Consider the following 21678-nt stretch of genomic DNA (forward strand, 5'->3'; position numbering starts at 1 on the left):
ATTAAGGCTGCTTATCATTGCAACCTATTAGTACCCATCAGTGCCCATAAAGGTTGCTCATCAGTGCTACCTATGAGTGCCCATCAGTACCACCTATCAGTGCCCATAAAGCCTGCTCATCAGTTCCCATCAGTGCTGCCTGCTAGTGCCCATCATTGCCACCTATCAGTACCCAGTGCCACCTTTCAGTGCCCATAGAGGCTGCTCATGAGTGCCCCCTATCAGTGCCCATATAGTATGGTCACAGTGCCACCCATCAGTGCCCATATAGTATGGTCACAGTGCCACCCATCAGTGCCCATATAGTATGGTCACAGTGCCACCCATCAGTGCCCATATAGTATGGTCACAGTGCCACCCATCAGTGCCCATATAGTATGGTCACAGTGCCACCCATCAGTGCCCATAAAGGCTGCTCATCCGTGCCACCTATCAGTGCCCATGTAGGCTGCTCATCAGTGCCCATCATTGCCATCTATCAGTGCCCATAAAGGCTGCTCATCAGGGCTCACTATCAGTGCCCATAAAGGCTGCTCATCAGTGCTCACTATCAGTGCCCATAAAGTCTGGTCACAGTGCCACCCATCAGTGCCCATAAAGGCTGCTCATCCGTGCCACCTATCAGTGCCGATCATTGCCACCTATCAGTGCCGATCATTGCCACCTATCAGTGCCGATCATTGCCACCTATCAGTGCCGATCATTGCCACCTATCAGTGCCGATCATTGCCACCTATCAGTGCCGATCATTGCCACCTATCAGTGCCGATCATTGCCACCTATCAGTGCCGATCATTGCCACCTATCAGTGCCGATCATTGCCACCTATCAATGCCCATAAAGACTGCTCATCAGTGCCCCCTATCAGTGCCCATAAAGTCTGGTCACAGTGCCACCCATCAGTGCCCATAAAGTCTGGTCACAGTGCCACCCATCAGTGCCCATAAAGTCTGGTCACAGTGCCACCCATCAGTGCCCATATAGTATGGTCACAGTGCCACCCATCAGTGCCCATATAGTATGGTCACAGTGCCACCCATCAGTGCCCATATAGTATGGTCACAGTGCCACCCATCAGTGCCCATATAGTATGGTCACAGTGCCACCCATCAGTGCCCATAAAGTCTGGTCACAGTGCCACCCATCAGTGCCCATGTAGGCTGCTCATCAGTGCCCATCATTGCCATCTATCAGTGCCCATAAAGGCTGCTCATCAGTGCTCACTATCAGTGCCCATAAAGTCTGGTCACAGTGCCACCCATCAGTGCCCATAAAGGCTGCTCATCCGTGCCACCTATCAGTGCCGATCATTGCCACCTATCAGTGCCGATCATTGCCACCTATCAGTGCCGATCATTGCCACCTATCAATGCCCATAAAGACTGCTCATCAGTGCCCCCCATCAGTGCCCATATAGTATGGTCACAGTGCCACCCATCAGTGCCCATAAAGTCTGGTCACAGTGCCACCCATCAGTGCCCATATAGTATGGTCACAGTGCCACCCATCAGTGCCCATATAGTATGGTCACAGTGCCACCCATCAGTGCCCATATAGTATGGTCACAGTGCCACCCATCAGTGCCCATATAGTATGGTCACAGTGCCACCCATCAGTGCCCATAAAGTCTGGTCACAGTGCCACCCATCAGTGCCCATGTAGGCTGCTCATCAGTGCCCATCATTGCCATCTATCAGTGCCCATAAAGGCTGCTCATCAGTGCTCACTATCAGTGCCCATAAAGTCTGGTCACAGTGCCACCCATCAGTGCCCATAAAGGCTGCTCATCCGTGCCACCTATCAGTGCCGATCATTGCCACCTATCAGTGCCGATCATTGCCACCTATCAGTGCCGATCATTGCCACCTATCAGTGCCGATCATTGCCACCTATCAATGCCCATAAAGACTGCTCATCAGTGCCCCCCATCAGTGCCCATATAGTATGGTCACAGTGCCACCCATCAGTGCCCATATAGTATGGTCACAGTGCCACCCATCAGTGCCCATATAGTATGGTCACAGTGCCACCCATCAGTGCCCATATAGTATGGTCACAGTGCCACCCATCAGTGCCCATATAGTATGGTCACAGTGCCACCCATCAGTGCCCATAAAGTCTGGTCACAGTGCCACCCATCAGTGCCCATAAAGGCTGCTCATCAGTGCCCATCATTGCCATCTATCAGTGCCCATAAAGGCTGCTCATCAGGGCTCACTATCAGTGCCCATAAAGGCTGCTCATCAGGGCTCACTATCAGTGCCCATAAAGGCTGCTCATCAATGCTCACTATCAGTGCCCATAAAGTCTGGTCACAGTGCCACCCATCAGTGCCCATAAAGGCTGCTCATCCGTGCCACCTATCAGTGCCCATCATTGCCACCTATCAGTGCCGATCATTGCCACCTATCAGTGCCGATCATTGCCACCTATCAGTGCCGATCATTGCCACCTATCAGTGCCGATCATTGCCACCTATCAGTGCCGATCATTGCCACCTATCAGTGCCGATCAGTGCCACCTATCAGTGCCACCTATCAGTGCCACCTATCAGTGCCACCTATCAGTGCCACCTATCAGTGCCACCTATCAGTGCCACCTATCAGTGCCACCTATCAGTGCCGATCATTGCCACCTATCAGTGCCGATCATTGCCACCTATCAGTGCCGATCATTGCCACCTATCAGTGCCGATCATTGCCACCTATCAGTGCCCATAAAGACTGCTCATCAGTACCGCCTTTTAGTGCCCATCATTGCCACCTACAAGTGCCCATAAAGGTTGCTCATCCATGCCTCCTCATCAGTATCCATCAGTGAAGAAGAAAACTTACTGATTATTTACAAACTTTTAACAGAAACAAAGAAAAGCTTTTTCTATTTCAAAATTTTCGGTCTTTTTTTATTTGTTTAGCAAAAAAAATAAAAACCCCAGTAGTGATTTAATGCCACCAAAAGAAAGCTCCACCTGTCTCACAAAAATTGTAAATATTTAGTTTGGGTACAGCGACACAAGACTGTGCCATTGTCAAAGTGCGACAGCGCCGAAAGCTGAAAATTGGCCTGGGCAGGAAAGGAGACAAAGTGCCTGGTATTGAAGTGGTTAACCATATTGCTTGGAAAGGGCAGGTAAATTTCACTTGCTATGCCCAGGCCTGATTACTGCCAGCCAGACCTGTTGAATCAAGAAATCACGAAGACCCCTTTCACACTGGGGCAGTTTTCAGGTGCTTTAATGCTAGAAATAGCCTCTGCTAAGCGCCTGAAAACCTTGCGGGACGTTAGGAAAAGTCATGCCCAAGAAATTGTGCTTCGTCAAGCAAGAGAATGGCGCAATATACATTATAATAGTAGGGAACCAGGCTGTGAAGCCACAAGGCTTCACTTCCTGATTCCCTTACCGAAGATGGCAGCGGCAGCACCCGAGAGCCGAGGGACAGATCGGCTTTGGGTGCCGACATCATGGGTGCCCTGGACAGGTAAGTGTCCATATTTTAAAAGTCAGCAGCTGCAGTATTTGTAGCTGCTGACTTAAAAAAAAAAAAAATGCGGCACAATTGGACTCCTCTTCTTCTCTGCGGGAGCCATATCAGCTCCCCCATACTATATATTTCTATTACATGCAACTGCATCATGCGGTTATGGCGCAATCAAGCGGGGCCCAGTGGGCCGTTTCCCCGACCCCCATATTATTCCACTATATGGAGGCAGTGATACATTAAGGGTTTTATCTCTAGATGCTACGCAATGCTCTTATCAGCCTTCCTGGACAGGTTTCCTCTGGGGGTGGCGAGCAAGTGGGAGAGGGATGTAGGCTCCTTTGAGGACGAACAATGGGAGGAGACCCTACTGGCGCTACAGCTGTGCTCCCTGAATGTGGCTCAAAGCCTCTCTCAGCTATACATTTATACTTAGGGTACACTTTACCCCATCTAGACTGTTTAGGATGGGGGTGAGACCCGATTCGAACTGCCCTAGATGTCTGAGGAACCATGAAAACTTTATTCATTTGATGTGGCGATGTCCCAAGCTGCATCTATATTGGACAGGTGTACTGACTACTATTAATAGAGTGTTCTAAGTCAATGTACCAACAGACCCCAAACCATGTATATTGGGTATTTTGGACGACCTCGCAATTGAAGATTACCCAAAGTGGGCCATTGCTAGAGGCAGTCGACCCTCCAATGGTGACGAAATGGATAACTGTCTCAGATGGGTGACACTCTATGGCTGGAGAAGTTTATCTTCCAGCATAAAAGATCGTTTGGCAAGTTTGATAAAACTGTGGGCGCCCTGGTTGGATACCCCTAGCCTCCCTCAGGTAGATCTAGGATTGGACACACTACTACTACAATGAAGTTGAACTAGCAGTTTGTGAAGTGGGGAATACCTACTAGCTAGATGTTCGGTAATTGCTGAATATATTCTGTATTGGCAGTATACAAAGGTACTGCATGATTCATATCATAGGATAACGTGATGAGATTGCTGCATATATTGAATATGACATTGTATTCTCTGTAACCGAAATTATGACAGATACTGCCATTTTTTGTATGTTTTAGTTTTCTTTAATAAACTTTTTTGAGATAAAAAAATAAATAAATAAAATTACTTACGTTCAATGCAGGGACGAGGTGCGACAGGCTGTCCCGCAGGTAGGCGTAGTGGCGAAACAGGTGGCCAGTGAACAGGGCTGGCATGGTGGGGCAGGTTTTTGCAGCATTAAATATCAAAACCAAAAGAGCTATATCTGGTGAGAAGAGTTAAAGACTTAAAAAAAAATTGTGTATTATTTAAAATATTAAAGTGATTGTAAAGAAGCCACCCAGCACCCCCTAATACATACCCGAGGTCCATCTCTGTCCAGGGATGTCCACGAGTGCCTTGCCGTCTGAGACTCTCCTGCCTGATTGCCTGAGACACAGCAGTGGCGCCATTGGCTCCCACTGCTGTCAAAGTTAGTTAGCCAATCAGGAGAGAGAGGTGGCCTCGCTCCATGTCTGAATGGACACAGGGGGCTGTGACTCAGATTGGGCCCTCCCATAGCAAGCTGCTTGCTGTGGGGACACTCAACAGGAGGGAGGAGCCAGGAGGGCCTAAGAGGGACCTGAGAAGAGGAGGATCGGGGCTGCTCTGTGCAAATCCACTGCACAGCGCATGTAAGTATAACAGGTTTATTATTTTCATACATACACATGCTAGGGTCAATTTAGACCGGAGACAATTAACCTACCAGCATGTCTTTGGAGTGAGGGAGGACACCGGAATACCTGGAGGAAACCCACACAGGCACAGGGAGAACATGCAAACTCCAGGCAGGTAGTGCTGTGGTTGGCATTCAAACCGATGACCCTAGTACTGCTAGGCAGAAGTGCTAACCTCTTAGCCACTGTGCTGCCCAAAATTCAGCCATTAAAAAAAATGATGAACTAGATTATTGACGCCAGAGGATCAGAAGGAAAAGGTTTCAGAAGTTATGAAACCTCCAGGAGTATAGATTCCAGAAAAGGATCCTTAAAAAGAAGATTGTCCTGAGGGAATCCTGGAGCCTTTAACTACTGAGGTCTTCTGCTGAAAGTGCTATTTGCATGGCTATCATGTTATCTCAATGGTTTTGAACGTCACTGACCTGAAACAATCATGAATATTTAAGAACTTCTGACTTAAACTTTTCATTCTGTTCTGGGTTAGTGACTCCGAAATTACTTAGAGGAACTGCAGCTGTTATTCCCATTTTTTTTTTTTTTGCCCCGCTTACCCGATGGTGGTTTCTACACATTTCAGATACTCATCCATCCAGTGGACCCAGCATTGACCCGCTGAGGTCATCTCATGCCCGGCCGCAGCTCCATCCCACACCACCATGTTCTCTCTGACGTCATCGAGAGGTCTGCTGGCTCTTCTGGGTTCAGCAGGTTGGGCCTCTCGATGACGCGAGAATAGGCCCGCCTCCTGTTCAATGAAAGGCTATTATGCCTCCTGGGGTATGTGATATCCCGGGAGGCAAAAACGCCCTATTTCCAACAGAGGAAGGGAGGAGGGGGTGGAGAGGCAGAATCTTCCCTTTGGAAGCTGAGGGTCCGCTTTAGGCTAACGGGTTAGCAAAACAATCAGCCAAGTAACAAGTGCAGTGATGTGATGGCAGTTACTATTCTTCCCACACTCAACCATCTTGTCTGGTCAATGTAGCACAGAAAGCATACACTGAAAATGGATACAGGATGGATTGTCCATATCAGGCTCTGGCACGTCAAAGAAAGGGTGGGACCCCAGGAGATCAGGGACCAGCGATAGGACCAGGGTGGGGTGTCTGCTGCCGAGGAACTTCAAACATCTGCAGAATAGGAAATGCAAACAGAGACAGTAACTTTATGCACACTATACACAGGAAAACTGCACTACGACCTATGTCCCTGCTGGACATACAGTAAATGGGGAGGGGGGGGGGGCATCCTAAATTTGACAATGGTCACTGGAAAAGGAGGTGAAAAGACCACTCCTAATTTGAATACCAGTTCCAGAGACAGTTGACAAGAGATTTCCCCTAATTTGTGCCCAAAACAGAAGGCATCTGCATGTTCCATTATCATCACATGACCCAAAAATAAGATAATTATTCTTAAAGCTGAACTCAGGGAATTCAGCTACTTTGTAAAAAATGTTCTGGATCAGTAGGGTTTAAGTACATAGTTACATAGTTAGGTTGAAAAAAAAAAAAGTTAATCTAGTTCAACCATGAAGATAAATAAAAAATACTAACAAACAATCCCATATACACAATCCTTCACCCACAGTTGATCCAGAGGAAGGTGAAAAACCCCAGCAAAGCATAAAGCAGGGGAAAAAATGTCTTCCTGATCCCCCGAGAGGCAATCAAATTGTCCCTGGATCAACTTTACCTATAAAATGTTAGTATCCAGTTATATTATGTACATTTAGGAAATAATCCAGGCCTTTCTTAAAGCAATATACTGAGCTGACCAGAACCACCTATGCAGGGAGTCTATTCCACATTTTCACAGCTCTTACTGTAAAGAAACCTTTCTGTATTTGGAGATTAAATCCTCCTCTAGATGTAAAGAGTGCCCCCTTGTCCTTTGTGTTGATGGCAAATTGAATAACGCCACCAAAGTTCACTATATGGACCCCTTATATATTTGTACATGTTGATAATATCCCGCCTTATTCTCCTCTTATCAAGAGTGAATAAATTCAGTTCCTCTAATCTTTCCTCATAGCTGAGTTCCTTCATGCCTCTTATCAGTTTGGTTGCCCTTCTCTGCACTTTCTCCAGTTCCCCCCCGATATCCTTTTTGAGAACTGGTGCCCAAAACTGAACTGCATATTCCAGATGAGGTCTTACTAATGATTTGTACAGGGGGGCAAAATTATATCTCTCTCTCTGGAGTACATACCTCTCAATATAAAAATGGACTTTGCTCGCTTAGGAAACCGCAGCTTGGTATTGCATGCTGTTATTGAGCTCATGATCTACCAATAAGGCGCATGCCACCTTATAGACATATTTCTTTTATTTACAGTTTACCTTTTTCTTCTTTTTTTTTTTTTTGGGCGTTCTGGGAGCATAAGTATCACTAGTTCCGGTGCTCCGATGCTGTACCCTCTGGTCTCTATTCCTGAGGCTGCAGAGTTGCATGCAGCCATTGTGCCTGCACCTTCACCTTCCCAAATATGCAGCGCTTTGTATTACGTGAACTCATTCACAAAATACAAAGGCTTCTGTGAGTGAACAGTGGAGGGGCGGGGCGGGCAGAGATGCCGTGTGTGAGAACATGCCGTCTCTTCTCTCAGAGCCCCAGAAGACGTGATAACTGTAATCCAGGAGCACTGTAAAACTGCCAGTTATAAATTAAAAGAGGTGAGTCAAGGAGGTGGCATGCACCTCAGAACTTAAAGCGGTGTTTCAGCCCTAAAAAAACTTTTTTAAAAGTCAGCAGCTGAAACAAAAGTAGCTGCTGACTTTTAATAAGGAGACTTACCTTTCCAGGGCGCCCGCGATGTCGGCCGCCGAGGCCGACATGTCCCTCGGCTCTCGGGTCCCAGCGCTACCATCCTCACTAAGGGAAACAGGCAGTGGAGCCTTGCGGCTTCACTGCCTGTTTCCTACTGCGCATGCGCTTTGTGAATGGGACGCGCTGTGTTAGACAGTTCCCAAAACACAGCGCGCCCCATTATCCAGAAGACAACGCGGAAGAGGGGAGAAGACGAAGATCACCGAGGAGCAGGAAGAAGGCAGATTAGGAAGACTGCCTAGCAACAGGGATTTCTGGCAAGGTAAAAAAAAAAAAAAAATTTAAATTTTTTTTTTTTTTTTTAGTTTTTTAAGAATATTAATGCTTTCTTTTTTTTTTTTTAGGATGGCCCTCCACTTTAACTCACTGAATGTCGGCACATTTTACAAAGTGTCTGAACTCCTGGAGTTTGCCTTTAAAAGAAGAACTGTAAGCAAATCATTAAAAAACACTAATCTAATACAGTAATGTAATTCAAATCTCACTTTAATGTCTGTGTATGTGACAAACCTATAGTAGGGTCAGTGCTTACTAGCTAAAAACTGAGTCAAATCCTAAGCGGTCATCACTTCATTCAATAAAGTGATCACTCTTCTGCACTCCCCCAAATATCCTGTAGCATGGCCATTGATGAGGGGGTAGCACCTGCCCCCCTGTAAGGGGCCCAGGCCCTATAAGTTCAACAGGGGGGCCTAGAACAACAGGAGTGAGCGCAATTACTGGAATGAATCCCCCCCTGTGGCCCTCCTTGTGTTTACAATGCTTCAGTTTGCGAACAGTGAGGCTCTGTACAGAGGGCTTCCTGTTCATTCACTGTAGCTGAGGCTGCAGAGAAAGGATTGAGGAATCTTTGTCCTCAATCTCTTGCTCTGTCCCAAAGTGAGACATTGCGCGCGCGAAACGGAGCCAAAAGATGCACAGCACTCCTCTACAAGCCACAAAACAGAGATATGTGAACCAGCTCCATAGAGAGCTGGTCACAATCTCCTGTCATGCAAATTGAATGCAAGAAAAATCACATCCAATTCCCAACCTTAGGGCTCATTCCGATAGGTATTTTGGTTGCATGAATGAGTGGTTTGCTCAGATAGTTAAGCTTGGTTCACTGTTCTTATCAGCTAGGCTGTATGTGGGTGTGATTTCTAACAGCAGACCTGTCCCGTGGTCACAGTTTACTTCCAATGGAGCTTTTAGAACTACATACTGATCAACACGCCTACTACGGTCACGTGATGAAGATCAACATGGAGGAGCGTCCAACTCTTCCTAGTAGAATGCCTTTTACCTCCTTAATCCAGCCCTGTACACAGTGATCAGCCCATCAAATGTTGTTATATTCCTGTAATCAGATCTGGATGTAAAAAATAAAATAAAAAATATTGTGAGTTGAGAGCCTATTTGTATGATAGTTACTTCCAGATGGAGTCGCGGTCGGTGGGATATCTGGACATGTTCTTCAGAAGCTCCGCCAGGGCCATGTTAATGCATTCTTTAGTTGACACATTGGTGCAGCACAGAAGTTCATGCAAGGCCTCTCGAATGTCACGGGAAGAATCCTACGAGAAAAAAAAAAAGGAAAGCATGGCGGATCAGTCAGAGATTTTATTTTTACACCTTTTACACAAATACCATTTTCTTATATATTTTTTCTTTCCCAATTTGCATTAAATATTCCTAAAAAAATATTCCATATTCTCACACACTACCGAAGGTGCATTCCAACAGTTACTCCCCGCCCCAATGGATTCCATTATTTAATGCTATTTCTAAACCCTTACAAACCACTTTGACCTACAGGTAAGCCTAGATTAAGGCTTACCTGTAGATCCAAGAAATATCTCCTAAACCTATACGGTTTAGGAGATATTTGCCCGAAGACAGGCACCGCTGTCTACGGCGCATGCGCCGTAGACATCGGCACGCAGGCGCACTGAGCGCGGCATTTCCAACAACGGAGCTGCCGCGCGTGTCGGCTCCCGTGTGCATGCGCGGGAGTGACGTCATCGCGGCTCCGCCAAATGACAGCGGCGGAGCTGCAAGACTCCACCGAAAAGATGGATGCGCCGGACTACAGGGGACAGCGGTGACATCACTGGCTCCTGTGTCAGGTAAGTGACACATAATGGGCTACTATGCGATGCATAATAGTCCATTGTGCTTTGCCTTCGCAGGGAATGAAAGAGGAAGTAAACCCATCGGGGTTTACTTCCTCTTAAACATAATTGTTATATCAACAGTTCAATGATCACACCAATGTTCTCTGAGCTGTACTGTAGATGAGAACATTATTTCAAGTGTTCCCCAAGATCTCAACCTTTTTGCCAAGGGTTCCTCCAAAGTAAAAAGTTTGAGAACCCCTGCTCTAGTGACTGGCGTTGCTGAGCCTCTTTCTGCACAGGCTATGTACAGCACAATGACAAGGTCACGGCTATTTTTATACGGTAATATTTGGGTTCACAAAAACAACTGAAGAGCATTATATTGCATTCTTTGTGGCATTTGCAAAATATAGATTAATAACCGGTTTTGCGCACGGAATCCTTTTATTATACCAAATACTCACATTATTCAACCACATGCGGTTAGCAGAATAAATTGGCCCTTTAAAAAAAGGTTAATTTTAATTTTTTTTTTTTTTTTTTTTTTTTTTTAAGAATCACACTTACCTAGGTGGATGCAGCATCGGTCCCCCAGTGCCTCCACACTGAGAACCGAGCCACCAAATATCACCGATCGCTCGGTTCTCAAAGCTCCATTAGCAGAGAACTGCTGACCGTTAGTGAGCAACTCTCTGCTCTGCCCCCCCCCCCCCGCTCACTGGAGGGCTGAGCTGTGGAGTGGGCGGCCGGCTCAGGCTTTCAGCGGGTCGTTGAGAGGCCGGGCGTCCATCCAGGGATCTGGCAGAGCCGAGTCCGTGGTGGTGATGATACAGAGCCTGGACCGACTTCTGTGTTGTCAGCAGAGAGCGGACTTCAGCCCGCTCTCTGCTGAAAACGGGTGTCACAGGAGCGCAAAACAAACTGCACTCCTGTGATCCATAGAAGTACAGCCAAATGAGCTTTGACTGGACTTCTCCTTTAACTAGTACATCCAAACCAGAGAACAAAAAGGTTATATACTGCAGCTCGCTAGTCCTCAAAATGTGGAAGCTGTATTTGTTCTCTTTTTGCAGGCTTTCCTTTCACTTGTTGATCTTACCAGTAATACGTTTCCTGTTCTAAGAGGACAATGTTAACTGTATCCATGGGTGAGCAGCATTGTCACCCTAGGACATGAAGTATGCCAGGACTACAGAACATCCCTCTCTTCTCCATAACACAGGTGGGAGGTGTTGTGTCCTTGCACTCCTTATGATAAAATATTTAAATGAATGATTACACAGGACAGTGCTGGATTTCTGTAAGGATTAATGCAGAATTCCTTGCACGTAGACAGCTGTGGCTGTCTTTGGGTAAATATCTCCTAAACCGTGTAGGTTTAGGAGATATTTCTTGGACCTACAGGTAAGCCTTAATCTAGGCTTACCTGTAGGTAAAAGTGGTTTGTAAGGGTTTACAACCACTTTAATGGCATCCCAGTCTTGGTCTGTAGGGTTCAATATCGAGTTGGCCCACCCTTAGCAGCTATAACAGCTTTAACTCTTCTGGAAAGGCTGTCCACAAAGTTTAGGTGTGTGTCTATGGGAATGTTTGACCATTCTTCCAGAAGCCCATTTGTGAGATCAGGCACTGATGTGGACAAGGCCTCACTCCAATTCATCCTAAAGGTGTTCCATCGGTTGAGGTCAGGACTCTGTGCAGGCCAGTCAAGTGCCTCTACCCCAAACTCGCTCATCCGTGTCTTTATGGGCCTTGCTTTGTGCACTGGTGCGCAGTCATGTTGGAACAGGAAGGGGCCATCCCCAAACTGTTCCACAAGAATGGGAGCATGAAATTGTGCAAAAGGTCTTGGCATGCTGACGCCTTAAGAGTTCCCTTCACTGGAACTAAGGGGCCAAGCCCAACCCCTGAAAAACAACCCCACACCATAATCCCCCCCCCATCACCAAATGATTTGGGGAAGTTCCACTAAGTCTCCCTCCCCTCCCATATCTGGCATATTATTTTTTAGGGGGGCGGGCACCTATGTATGACAGGTACCCACTCCCACCTCTGCTAGCATCCGAGTGGAATTTCTCCTCTACCTCCCCACAGTCTTCCTGGAGACGTCACAAGTTTCAGAAGACTGCGGGACCATTCACAAAGTGCAGCGGGCAACCGGCTGCCCACAGTTAGGATGCCAGAGCCGGGAACCCAAAGGCTAGTGAAGAACTAGCCCGAGGGAGGACGGTGCTGGAACCCTGGACAGGTAAGTGTCCATTTATTGAGAGTCAGTAGCTACAGGAGCTCCCTCCTAGATTGTAAGCTCTAATGAACAGGGCCCTCTGATTCCCCCTGTCTTGTATTGTATTGTAATGTCTGCCCTAATGTTGTAAAGCTCTGCGTAAACTGTCGGCGCTATATACATCCTGTATAATAATAATAATACAGTATTTGTAGCTGCTGACATTTAATATTTTTGGGTCCAGACTGAACCTCCTCTTTAAAGCTGGTGTTCCACTTTAACAGTATTTGTGCATAAATCAAACAGTTATAACAAACACTTTCAATGGTTTCTTTAACAGGCCAATAGGGTACAAATTAGTAGGCTTCAAACAAACATTAGGTTCCAGCATGACAGACCAGCCTGAACGAGCATGTTGGGAGTTGTACTTCTTCATTGTTTGGATTATTGCTGTCACTCCAAAAGACATGCAGGTAGGTTAATTGGCTTCTGTCCAAAATTGACCCTAGTATATGAATGGGGACCTTGGATTGTGGGCTCATTGAGGGTAGGGACCGATGTGTGCAATTTACATGGATAGGGACAATTGTAGACACTCACTCAGGATGGACTGGTGTCTTCATTCAACTTTACTAACTATGTAACCACCCCCCCCCCCCAATCTCTTACCTCCAGTACGGCCAGGATTGTGTCCAGCTGGTCCTCCCGCAGGGTAATGTTGTCCGAGATCTTACGCATAGTGTGGATGGACTGCAGTCTTACTTCTTCTATCTCATCGTTGAACATGTCCACCAGAAAGTCCAGACATTTCTCTGCGAAAGGTGGGGAGGAACGAGCCAGCAGACACAAGGACTCCACCGCAGCGATCCTCACCTCTGCAATGACAGCGTAGGACAGGTTGTTTATAAGAGATTCGAATGCTGCCTGAGCAATAGCATCTATTGTAATGCGATTCTGTTACTGAAAGCTGATTTCCATGTTTCCTGGAACTTTAAATAGTTTGGTGCAAACAAAACTTTTTCCTTCACCTATTGCTGCACTGGCTCAAAGTGCTGTATGAACTGTACAGCTTCAGCTACCTCCAGTACACAGCGCTGGGTTCTGGCTGTGAGACAGAGACTTCCCTCCTCACACCCAGAACAGAGTCGGTCTGAGTGGTGCTCAGCCATTCAGAGGCAATTTTGTAATCTGTGAATACAAAGCTTCCTCTGATTCGCTTAGGTGGAAAGATGGGCTAATGACATCACAATCCCCGCCTCAGGCAATCAGAGGAAGCTTTGCATTCATTCACAGAATACACAGCTGCCTCTGAATGGCTGAGCAACACTTGACACTTGACCGACTGTTTTGTTCTGGGTGCGAGATAGGCAGTCTCTGTCTCACAGCCAAACTCACCACGGTGTACTCCAAGTAGCTGAAGCTACACACAGTGCTTAGAACCAGTGCAATACTCTGAAGGAAAAAGGCACTTCATACCAGCTTGGTCCAAACAAACTAGTATCAGGTATAGGTTTGCATATACACCATACAGGCAGGCATGAAGTTCCATTCACAAACCAAATTTCTAGTGCACCAAAGTGTACCTAAAGAACAAAAATGTAATATAATGACGCTTGTTTGTTGATATTTTTTGTGGAAATTTAGTTGACTTTAATAGAGATATTTAATTGATTTATTTTTATTTTAAATGCACAATTAATTTATTAGGGGTGTGGGGGAGCATAGCACATATACTCCTTATAAGGAGGGTGGTGCAGCTAATTAATTTCATTAGTAGGAACACAAGTGTGTTTGCAGCCACTGGTCTAGTCTAATTCATTAGATTATTAGGGTATTTATACATTGTTTGAAGTGGCAAGCGCAGGTTAGTCACGTTCATTCACCCGGGTAATCCTAAAAGTAACACACACTTCTGCCCGAGGGTGACAACACACATTCACCATATTGTACCTATGGAGGAGCAGTGTTGGCATCCTAAGACAGGACTACAAAACACTCCACTCACTCCATTAAATGGGTGGGATACTGTAGTCTTCAGGAGATAGTTAAAGCAGTTGTCTAGTCAAATTGTTGACTTTAACCTACAGGTAAGCCTTATTTACGGTACGGTTTAGGAGATATTCCCCTCGCAATGAGCTGCTGACTTCAGCGGCGCACGCGCACAGGGGATTCTCGGCTGAAAGTCCGGCAGACGCCAGACCTTGCCGGGAAGAAAACTCCTGCGTGCATGCGCGGGAGTGACGACATTGCGGCTTCCCGGCCACTCACAGCGCCGAGGCCGGGATACCTGGAAGACAAGCCGAGGGAACATGTCAGCTCCCTCGGTGTGGACCGAGTGAGATGCCGGCACCTCGTTCTAAGGGGCAGGTGTAAAAAAAAAAAAAAAAAGTCAAAGTGTTTACTCCCGCTTTATGAAGGTTACATATGTCCTATAAAATCAGCCACTCAACCAGGGCTCAGTAGAACCCTATGGCTCTTCCAGAATTTGCAAGAGATACCTTGAATGATGGCTGACCGATCTCCCATCTCATAGTGCATTTCTCTAAGTTCAGCACCACTTGGCAGAGCCAGTGGCATGACACCAATATTTTTTACTTTTTTTTTTAAGCTGTCCGTAAGGGTAGCATTCTGACCACCAATGTAAAGGGCATTCTCCCTCGCCCCCCCCCCCCCCCCATTCCTTCTCCCTGTATTCTATCACTGATCCTTCAGGTATTCGCAACAGAAGACCCACAAAGTTGTGTAGTCCTGATTTAATGGCATGCATTTTTCTCAGTATATGATAAAAGCTGTGTGCTTTATGATGTTGAATTCAGAGTAAATGTCTACTACTGAAACATTCCTTCTGCATTGCTTTGTCATGTAATTTTAAGAATTGTCACTATGATGATGTCTTTATTGATGTTTATTGTTTAACCACTTCCGGACCGCCACACGCTAATATACGTCCTAAGTTTGAAGAGGAATATCATTATGACGTTATTTTTTTATTGCATTTTACTGTAAATATGAGATCTGAGGTCTTTTTGACCCCAGATCTCATATTTAACAGATCTTGACATGCTGTCCTGTCAGAGAACAGTGAAAAAATTAAAAATAAAAAAGGTAAAATAAATAAGAATTTTTTTTTTAAATGCGCCCCTTCAAGCTCGTGTGCAGAAGCGAACGCATACGTGAGTAGAGCCCGCACATAAAAACGGTGTTCAAACCACACGTGAGGTATCGCCGCGATCGGTAGAGCGAGAGCAATAATTCTAGCCCTAGACTTCCTCTGTAACTCAAAACATGCAACCTGTAGAACTTTTTAACCGTCGTCCATGGAGATTTTTAAGGGTAAACGTTTGTCGCCATTCCACGAGCGGGCACAATTTTGAAGCATGATCTGTTGGGTATCAATTTACTCGGCATAACATTATCTTTCACAAGATCAAAAAAAATTGGGCTAAGTGTATTTTCTCCAAAAAAAGTGCACTTGTAAGACCGCTGCGCAAATATGGTGTGATAGAAAGTATTGCAGCGACCGCCATTTTATTCTTTAGGGTGTTAGAAACAAAAAATGTATAATGTTTGGGGGGGGGGGGGGGTTAAAGTGAAGTTGCACTCAAAAAAAAAGAATCATTAAATGTTCCTAAAAATAAAAAAAAAAAATAAAAAAGGAAGAAAAAAGAAAACATTTGGCATTTTTTTTTTTAACTCTCCCTCTAAATGCCTGTTGCTAGGGGGTCTCACGTAGTCTTCCTCTTTAAGTGCCAGGGCTGGTGACATCACTTCCCCTCGGCGCAGGAAGGGCTCAGCTCTGCCCCCTCCCTCCTGTCAATCATCTGGGACACGTGACAGGTCCCAGATGATTGCGAGGCCACTCACGGCGCGCGGCGCCACTCGCGCATGCGCAGTGGGTGCCCAGCTGTGAAGCCACACAGTTACAATGCCGGCGCCGCTGAACGAAGGGGGAGAAGAGCGGGGCTTCAATCCCCCACATTGCTGGACACTGGAACAGGAAGTGTCCGATTATTAAAAGTCACCAGCTGCAGTATTTGTGGTTGCTGACTTTTTTTTTTTTTTTTTTTTTAAATGGCATCCCCACTTTAAAGTAATTTGCTAGCGAACAAAAAAAACGTTTTTAACTTGTAAACACCACATCTCAAAAAGGCTCGGTCCTCAAGTGGTTAATAAAAAAAAAAAGAAGGGCATTCTTTCCACTAACCCCCAATTAATTCCTTTTAACATGGGTCAAAAAGAACCTAAGAAAATATTTTAAAAAGGTGGAATCTTGAGAAAGGCTTTTATAAATAAATGGAATAACTATGGGGACCTCTCTGAGCATAAAGACTACAGATGTGTGATGACATCCACAGTGAAACTGGTCAGTAATGGGCACAGACTGCATTGCTGGATCACCCATCTCCACCCTGGAAGAGGTGGTGGCAAGGAAATGGGATAATGGATTTAGGTAGGTAAAAAAAAAAAAAAAAAGGGCTTTTAAAGTTTTATTTGGAAAAATAAATTGGTGAATTGGTTGGAAGCAGGGTTTGCCCAGAGATGGACTTGAAGGTAAAATTAAATCACTGTTCTGATTTATTAAAACACACACAATACTGAAACAAAAGACTTGTCTACAGCAGCCAATGAAATTTGATGTTTTATTCTCCCTGTGGTGCCTAGGAAACAGACGCTAACCCCCAATTTGTTGACAGTCGGAAGTACAACTGAACTTTCTATAATCTAGGTCTCCATACCGTACATCTCGTCCTCCAGACCATGAACGAACGCTCCGCAGGCTCCCGACTCGATCAGGTTCACAGCTTCCGTGTCCAGCTCTTCTCTGGGTGCGTCGTCTCCCCACTTCCTACCACTGGAGAACTCCCCGGAGCTGTACAGCTCCTTGGCCCGCTCGTGTGCGGTTCTCTTCCTCTGTGTGCCAAGAAATAAGCAACAAAACAGTTACCTGGTAATTCAAATTTCCAAAAATCTTACAGCACATGAGAGAGTGGGGCTCTGCCCATCTGAAACAGGACAGACACAATTAGGATCAAGCTCAGACTCCATTGCTGCTGTACCATTAACCCTTTCTAGCCATCAGGAGCTTGTCTTTTAAAAAGTTAAATTGGCTTCCCAGTCATTTGATCACTGTGATTGGCTGCCACAGTGATCCCAAGATCAGCAACTCACCCCACCAGCTTGATTGTAAAAACAGTCCCTGTGCTGGGGGTACTGAGTGAGCAACCTCCCACTACAAAACTGACTTATAGTAGTTAAATGCTTTGGACTATCTCTCCCCCCCCCCCCCCCCAACATTTTTTTCTGTCCATCCATTCCCCTTTTTTTTGTCCTCTGATCTTTTATAATGGATCCTGCTGACACAAATATCAAATGTGGCACGAGTAATTTTTAAAGGGGGAAATTGTAACGTGAAAGCATTGATTTGTAAAGGGGTTGTAATATGCGATCTCTAGCAGTCTCACCTAATGTGTTCTTCAGTCTTTGATTATCTTGCAAAGCATGTTCCCAATGTCCAACATCTGTTTTAGCAGGTCTGCGGTCTCTGACTATCTCTTGTAGCATGCCCGTAGTTTGACTTTATGTAGCATTACATTGTATGCGCTCCCTTGGCAAGGTCAGGGGTTGCACTTGAGGTTCCTTCTATCAAGTAAGTTGGCCACTGTCATCCCTCGTCTCCCATATCTCTGCCTGTTATAGAGTGGTGCGCTGTAAGCACCCATGAAATGTGAGTACCTTGGATGAGATTTCTTAATAAAAAGTGTTTTAAACGATTACAATACTGATTGCTGGGGTCTAAGGGCTGCACAACAAGTATCAGAGGGCTGCATGTAGCCCTTAGACTGCAGACTGAGAACCAGGGCTTTAACCACTTGCTGACTTGTCATTCGGTTATAGCGTGGCCAGCCAGTTCTGGAAGGGCTTCATACGACGCCCTCCCGTAATCGCGCCCACCGTGGAATGGCATGCTCTGTTATAGCAGTGTCCTCTGGGCACAGCTGATCACAAATCAAAGTAAAGCACTAATCAGTGGCACTTTATCATGTGATCAGCTGTGTCCAATCACAGCTGATCACGTTGAAAACACAAGCCAGTTATCGTCATGCCTTTCCTCATGCTGTGCCAATAACCGGCTTGTGAAAAGGGGACATTTACACTGCTAATCAGGGCACCGATTATCAGTGCAGTCCCAACAGTGCCCATCAGTGCTGCCAATCAGTGCACACCAGTGCCTTCTCATCAGTGTCACCTATTAGCGCTGTCAATTAGTACCCAACAGTGCCTTCTCATCAGTGCTGTCAATTAGTACCCCCCAGTGCCTCCTCATCAGCATCACCCAGCAGTGCTGCCAATTAGTACCCACCAGTGCCTCCTCAGTGTCACCTATCAGTGCTGCCAATTAGTACCCACCAGTGCCTCCTCATCAGTGCTGCCAATTAGTACCCACTAGTGCCCCCTCATCAGTGGCACCTATCAGTGCAGCCCATCAGTGAAGGAGAAAAATTACCTGTTCGCAAAATTTTATAACAAACTATAAAAAAACATTTTTCCCCCCCAAACATGTCAATCTTTTTTAGTTTATTTAACAAAAAATAAAACTCAGTGTTGATTAAACACCACCAAAAGAAAGCTCTATTTATGTGTAAAAAGCGAAAAACATTTCATTTGAGTACAGTGTTGTATGACTGTGCAATTGTCATTCAAAGCATGACCACGCTGAAAGCTGAAAATTGGCCTGGGCAAAAAGGGATTAAAATTGCCCAGTAGGCAGGTGGTTAAAAATTATGTCACATCAGATCTCTTTCAAATGATGCCCACAAATTCCCAATTCATGAGACAGAATACTTTACCCGCAGGTCAGACATAAGCTTCTTGTCCAAGGTCTGCTCCAGGAAATGGGGGCTGACTTGCAGCATTGATCCCTGTAGTACAGAATAAGAGGTGGTACAAGAAGTCGGTGTATATTAACAGAGTACAGACAAGTCTTTGTGTGCATAACACTACCAAATAGCAGATCACAATCGTTAATTCCCCTCCTTTTTAAAAAGTCATTGTCATCTTGGATGGAGTAGGAGATCCCTCCCCTGTGAGCCCTTGTACACACGGTCGGAGAATCCGTCGGAAAGTGTTCCATCGGACTGTGTCGTCAGATAATCAGACTGTGTGCGGTATGAATCGGGCTGATTCCGTTGGAATATCCGTCGGACCCAATTTTCCAACATGTTGGAAATATTTCCCGACCAACTGGTTCGATCGGACATACTCCGATCATGTGTAGAGAATTTTGATCGGACCAAGTGCCACGCATGCTCAGATCAAATTCCTACATCAAAGCTATTGGCTACTAGCCTGAATGTAGTCCCATCGTAACGAAATTACGTCATCACGTTCTGACTGATCGGATTTTTCGACAACTTAGTCCGACCGTGTGTATGCAACAGTTTCGGACAAGATCCGACGGACAAAATCCGACGGATTTGGTTGTCGAAATCTCCGACCGTGTGTACAGGGGCTGACAGTGCTTGGGTCTAGCAGCCAAATCGCACATAACCAAGGCAATGACCTCACCTGTTCCCCTTAACTTTATTTTTAATATACATCCACACACACACACACACACACACACACACACACACACTATTATATAATAAAATATGTCAATAAAGAAATAAAATGTATGTATTATATTATTTTTTGAAATATATAATTATATACACACACACACACACACACACTTTGAGAAATGACAAAACAAATAAGATGATAAATTCACACAATATCAATAGCATGTAAAACGGGAGATCAAACAAAGTATTAGGATTCATTGCATTACAACATGTATAGTGCTTAATGAAGCAAACTCTTAATGAAGCAAATATTATTACTCACAGGAATATTGTTACTGAGGATCCTAGGGGTTTATAGTAATAGAAAATCAAGTTATCAGGTAGTACCTGGTCTTCTCTAAGAGTGTATAATATAGTATGATATCTTAGTTGGACTATAGACATTATATTATTATTTTTTTTGGCAAATGACCTAGAGAATAAAAATGGTGGGTCCTGCACGGTTTTATACACGGTATTTGCGCAGCATCTTTCAAACACAAATATTTGGAGAAAAAAAAAATATACTTTATTGAACTTTAGTGCACACAAACACCATTATAAATACCCATTTTTTTTGTAAAAAATATAAAAAGATGGTATGACACCAACTAAATAGATAACCAACATGTCACGCTTTAAAATGCATGCTCATGGAATGGCGCCAACCTACGGTATTTAAAAATCTCCATAAAGGACGCTATAAAAGCCTTTGCAGGTTATCAGTTTAGAGTTACATGGGAGGTCTGGCGCTAGAATTGCTCTCACTCTGACATTTGTGGCGATACTTCACGTGTGGTGTGATCACTGTTGTGAGGGTGCAGGACCAATGTGTGTTTGCCTTTGCATGGGAGCATGGGGTGGAGGGACAAAAATTTTTTTTGTTTTTTTTATCGTTACACTGTGCTTCTTTAAAAAAAAATAAAAAAAATTGAGCGCTTTTATTGCTGGGATGTAAACATCCCTTGTGACAGCAATAGCCAGCAACTGGTACTCTTTATGGGAGAAGGCTGAGGTCTATTAGACCCCAGATGTCTCCTCTGCCCTTAAAAGCATTCAATCACCCCAAGATTAGTGTCATCAAATACTTTCACAATTTAAAAAAATAGGGCTGTTTACATTCAGGGAAACTGAAAGTGACTAAATACTTGTCAATTCCAGTTTCCTTTACCATTAAGATGATCAGAGACCTTCTGGTCCTCCATCAGCTCTATATTAAGCAATTAGAACCGCTGGCTTCATTTTCGACCACTCCTGCCGCCTGTTAAAGCCATCCAGCGGCTACTTAGCTGCTAGGATGGCTTTTCCAAAAAAAAGGTGATCACCTCATGAATAAAAAAAAAAATGGAAATAATGCATCTAGCTGCAGTCTGTATACTACTTCAAAGCCGCAACGTATATATGTACGTTAGGAGTTCTTCAAGTTGATAACAAAAAAAAAACTCACCAGAAGCTTGCAGGCTTGAACACGGACTACCCATGACCCATCGCTGACCATGTGACAGACCTTGCCGAAAGAATCATCCACCAGGCGGATCTCCTCATTGGAGGATGGGATAGGAACAATGCTGGAGAGGGAGAAGGAAGAGTTACACCCAGGACACACAACAGGGACAAGAAGTCTCACCTTCACATGTGACATGGCAAGAATTACACGCAGAGATGGCTAAAATGTGTAGAGGGCTGTGCAGAAACCTGGGAGAAGAATCTAG

The 21678-nt window shown here is 45.1% G+C and overlaps 1 protein-coding gene across 1 annotated transcript in view; it reads right to left on the reverse strand.

Annotated features, from left to right (window-relative positions):
* INTS4 (integrator complex subunit 4) overlaps nt 1-21678 on the reverse strand; it is a 77135-nt gene that overhangs the window by 33139 nt on the left and 22318 nt on the right. Inside the window, exons 8-14 of the mRNA XM_077451365.1 lie at nt 21414-21534; nt 19211-19282; nt 17099-17273; nt 13032-13237; nt 9453-9595; nt 6225-6340; nt 4623-4756 (exon numbers count right to left, since the gene is read on the reverse strand). Of these exons, the coding sequence (XP_077307491.1) occupies nt 4623-4756; nt 6225-6340; nt 9453-9595; nt 13032-13237; nt 17099-17273; nt 19211-19282; nt 21414-21534 (967 nt within the window). The remainder of the gene's footprint in view (nt 1-4622; nt 4757-6224; nt 6341-9452; nt 9596-13031; nt 13238-17098; nt 17274-19210; nt 19283-21413; nt 21535-21678) is intronic.

The sequence above is a fragment of the Lithobates pipiens genome, unplaced genomic scaffold (assembly GCF_037356315.1).
Source record: "Lithobates pipiens isolate NorthernLeopardFrog02 unplaced genomic scaffold, aLitPip1_a1.2 Scaffold_23, whole genome shotgun sequence".
Taxonomy (NCBI): Eukaryota; Metazoa; Chordata; class Amphibia; order Anura; family Ranidae; genus Lithobates; species Lithobates pipiens.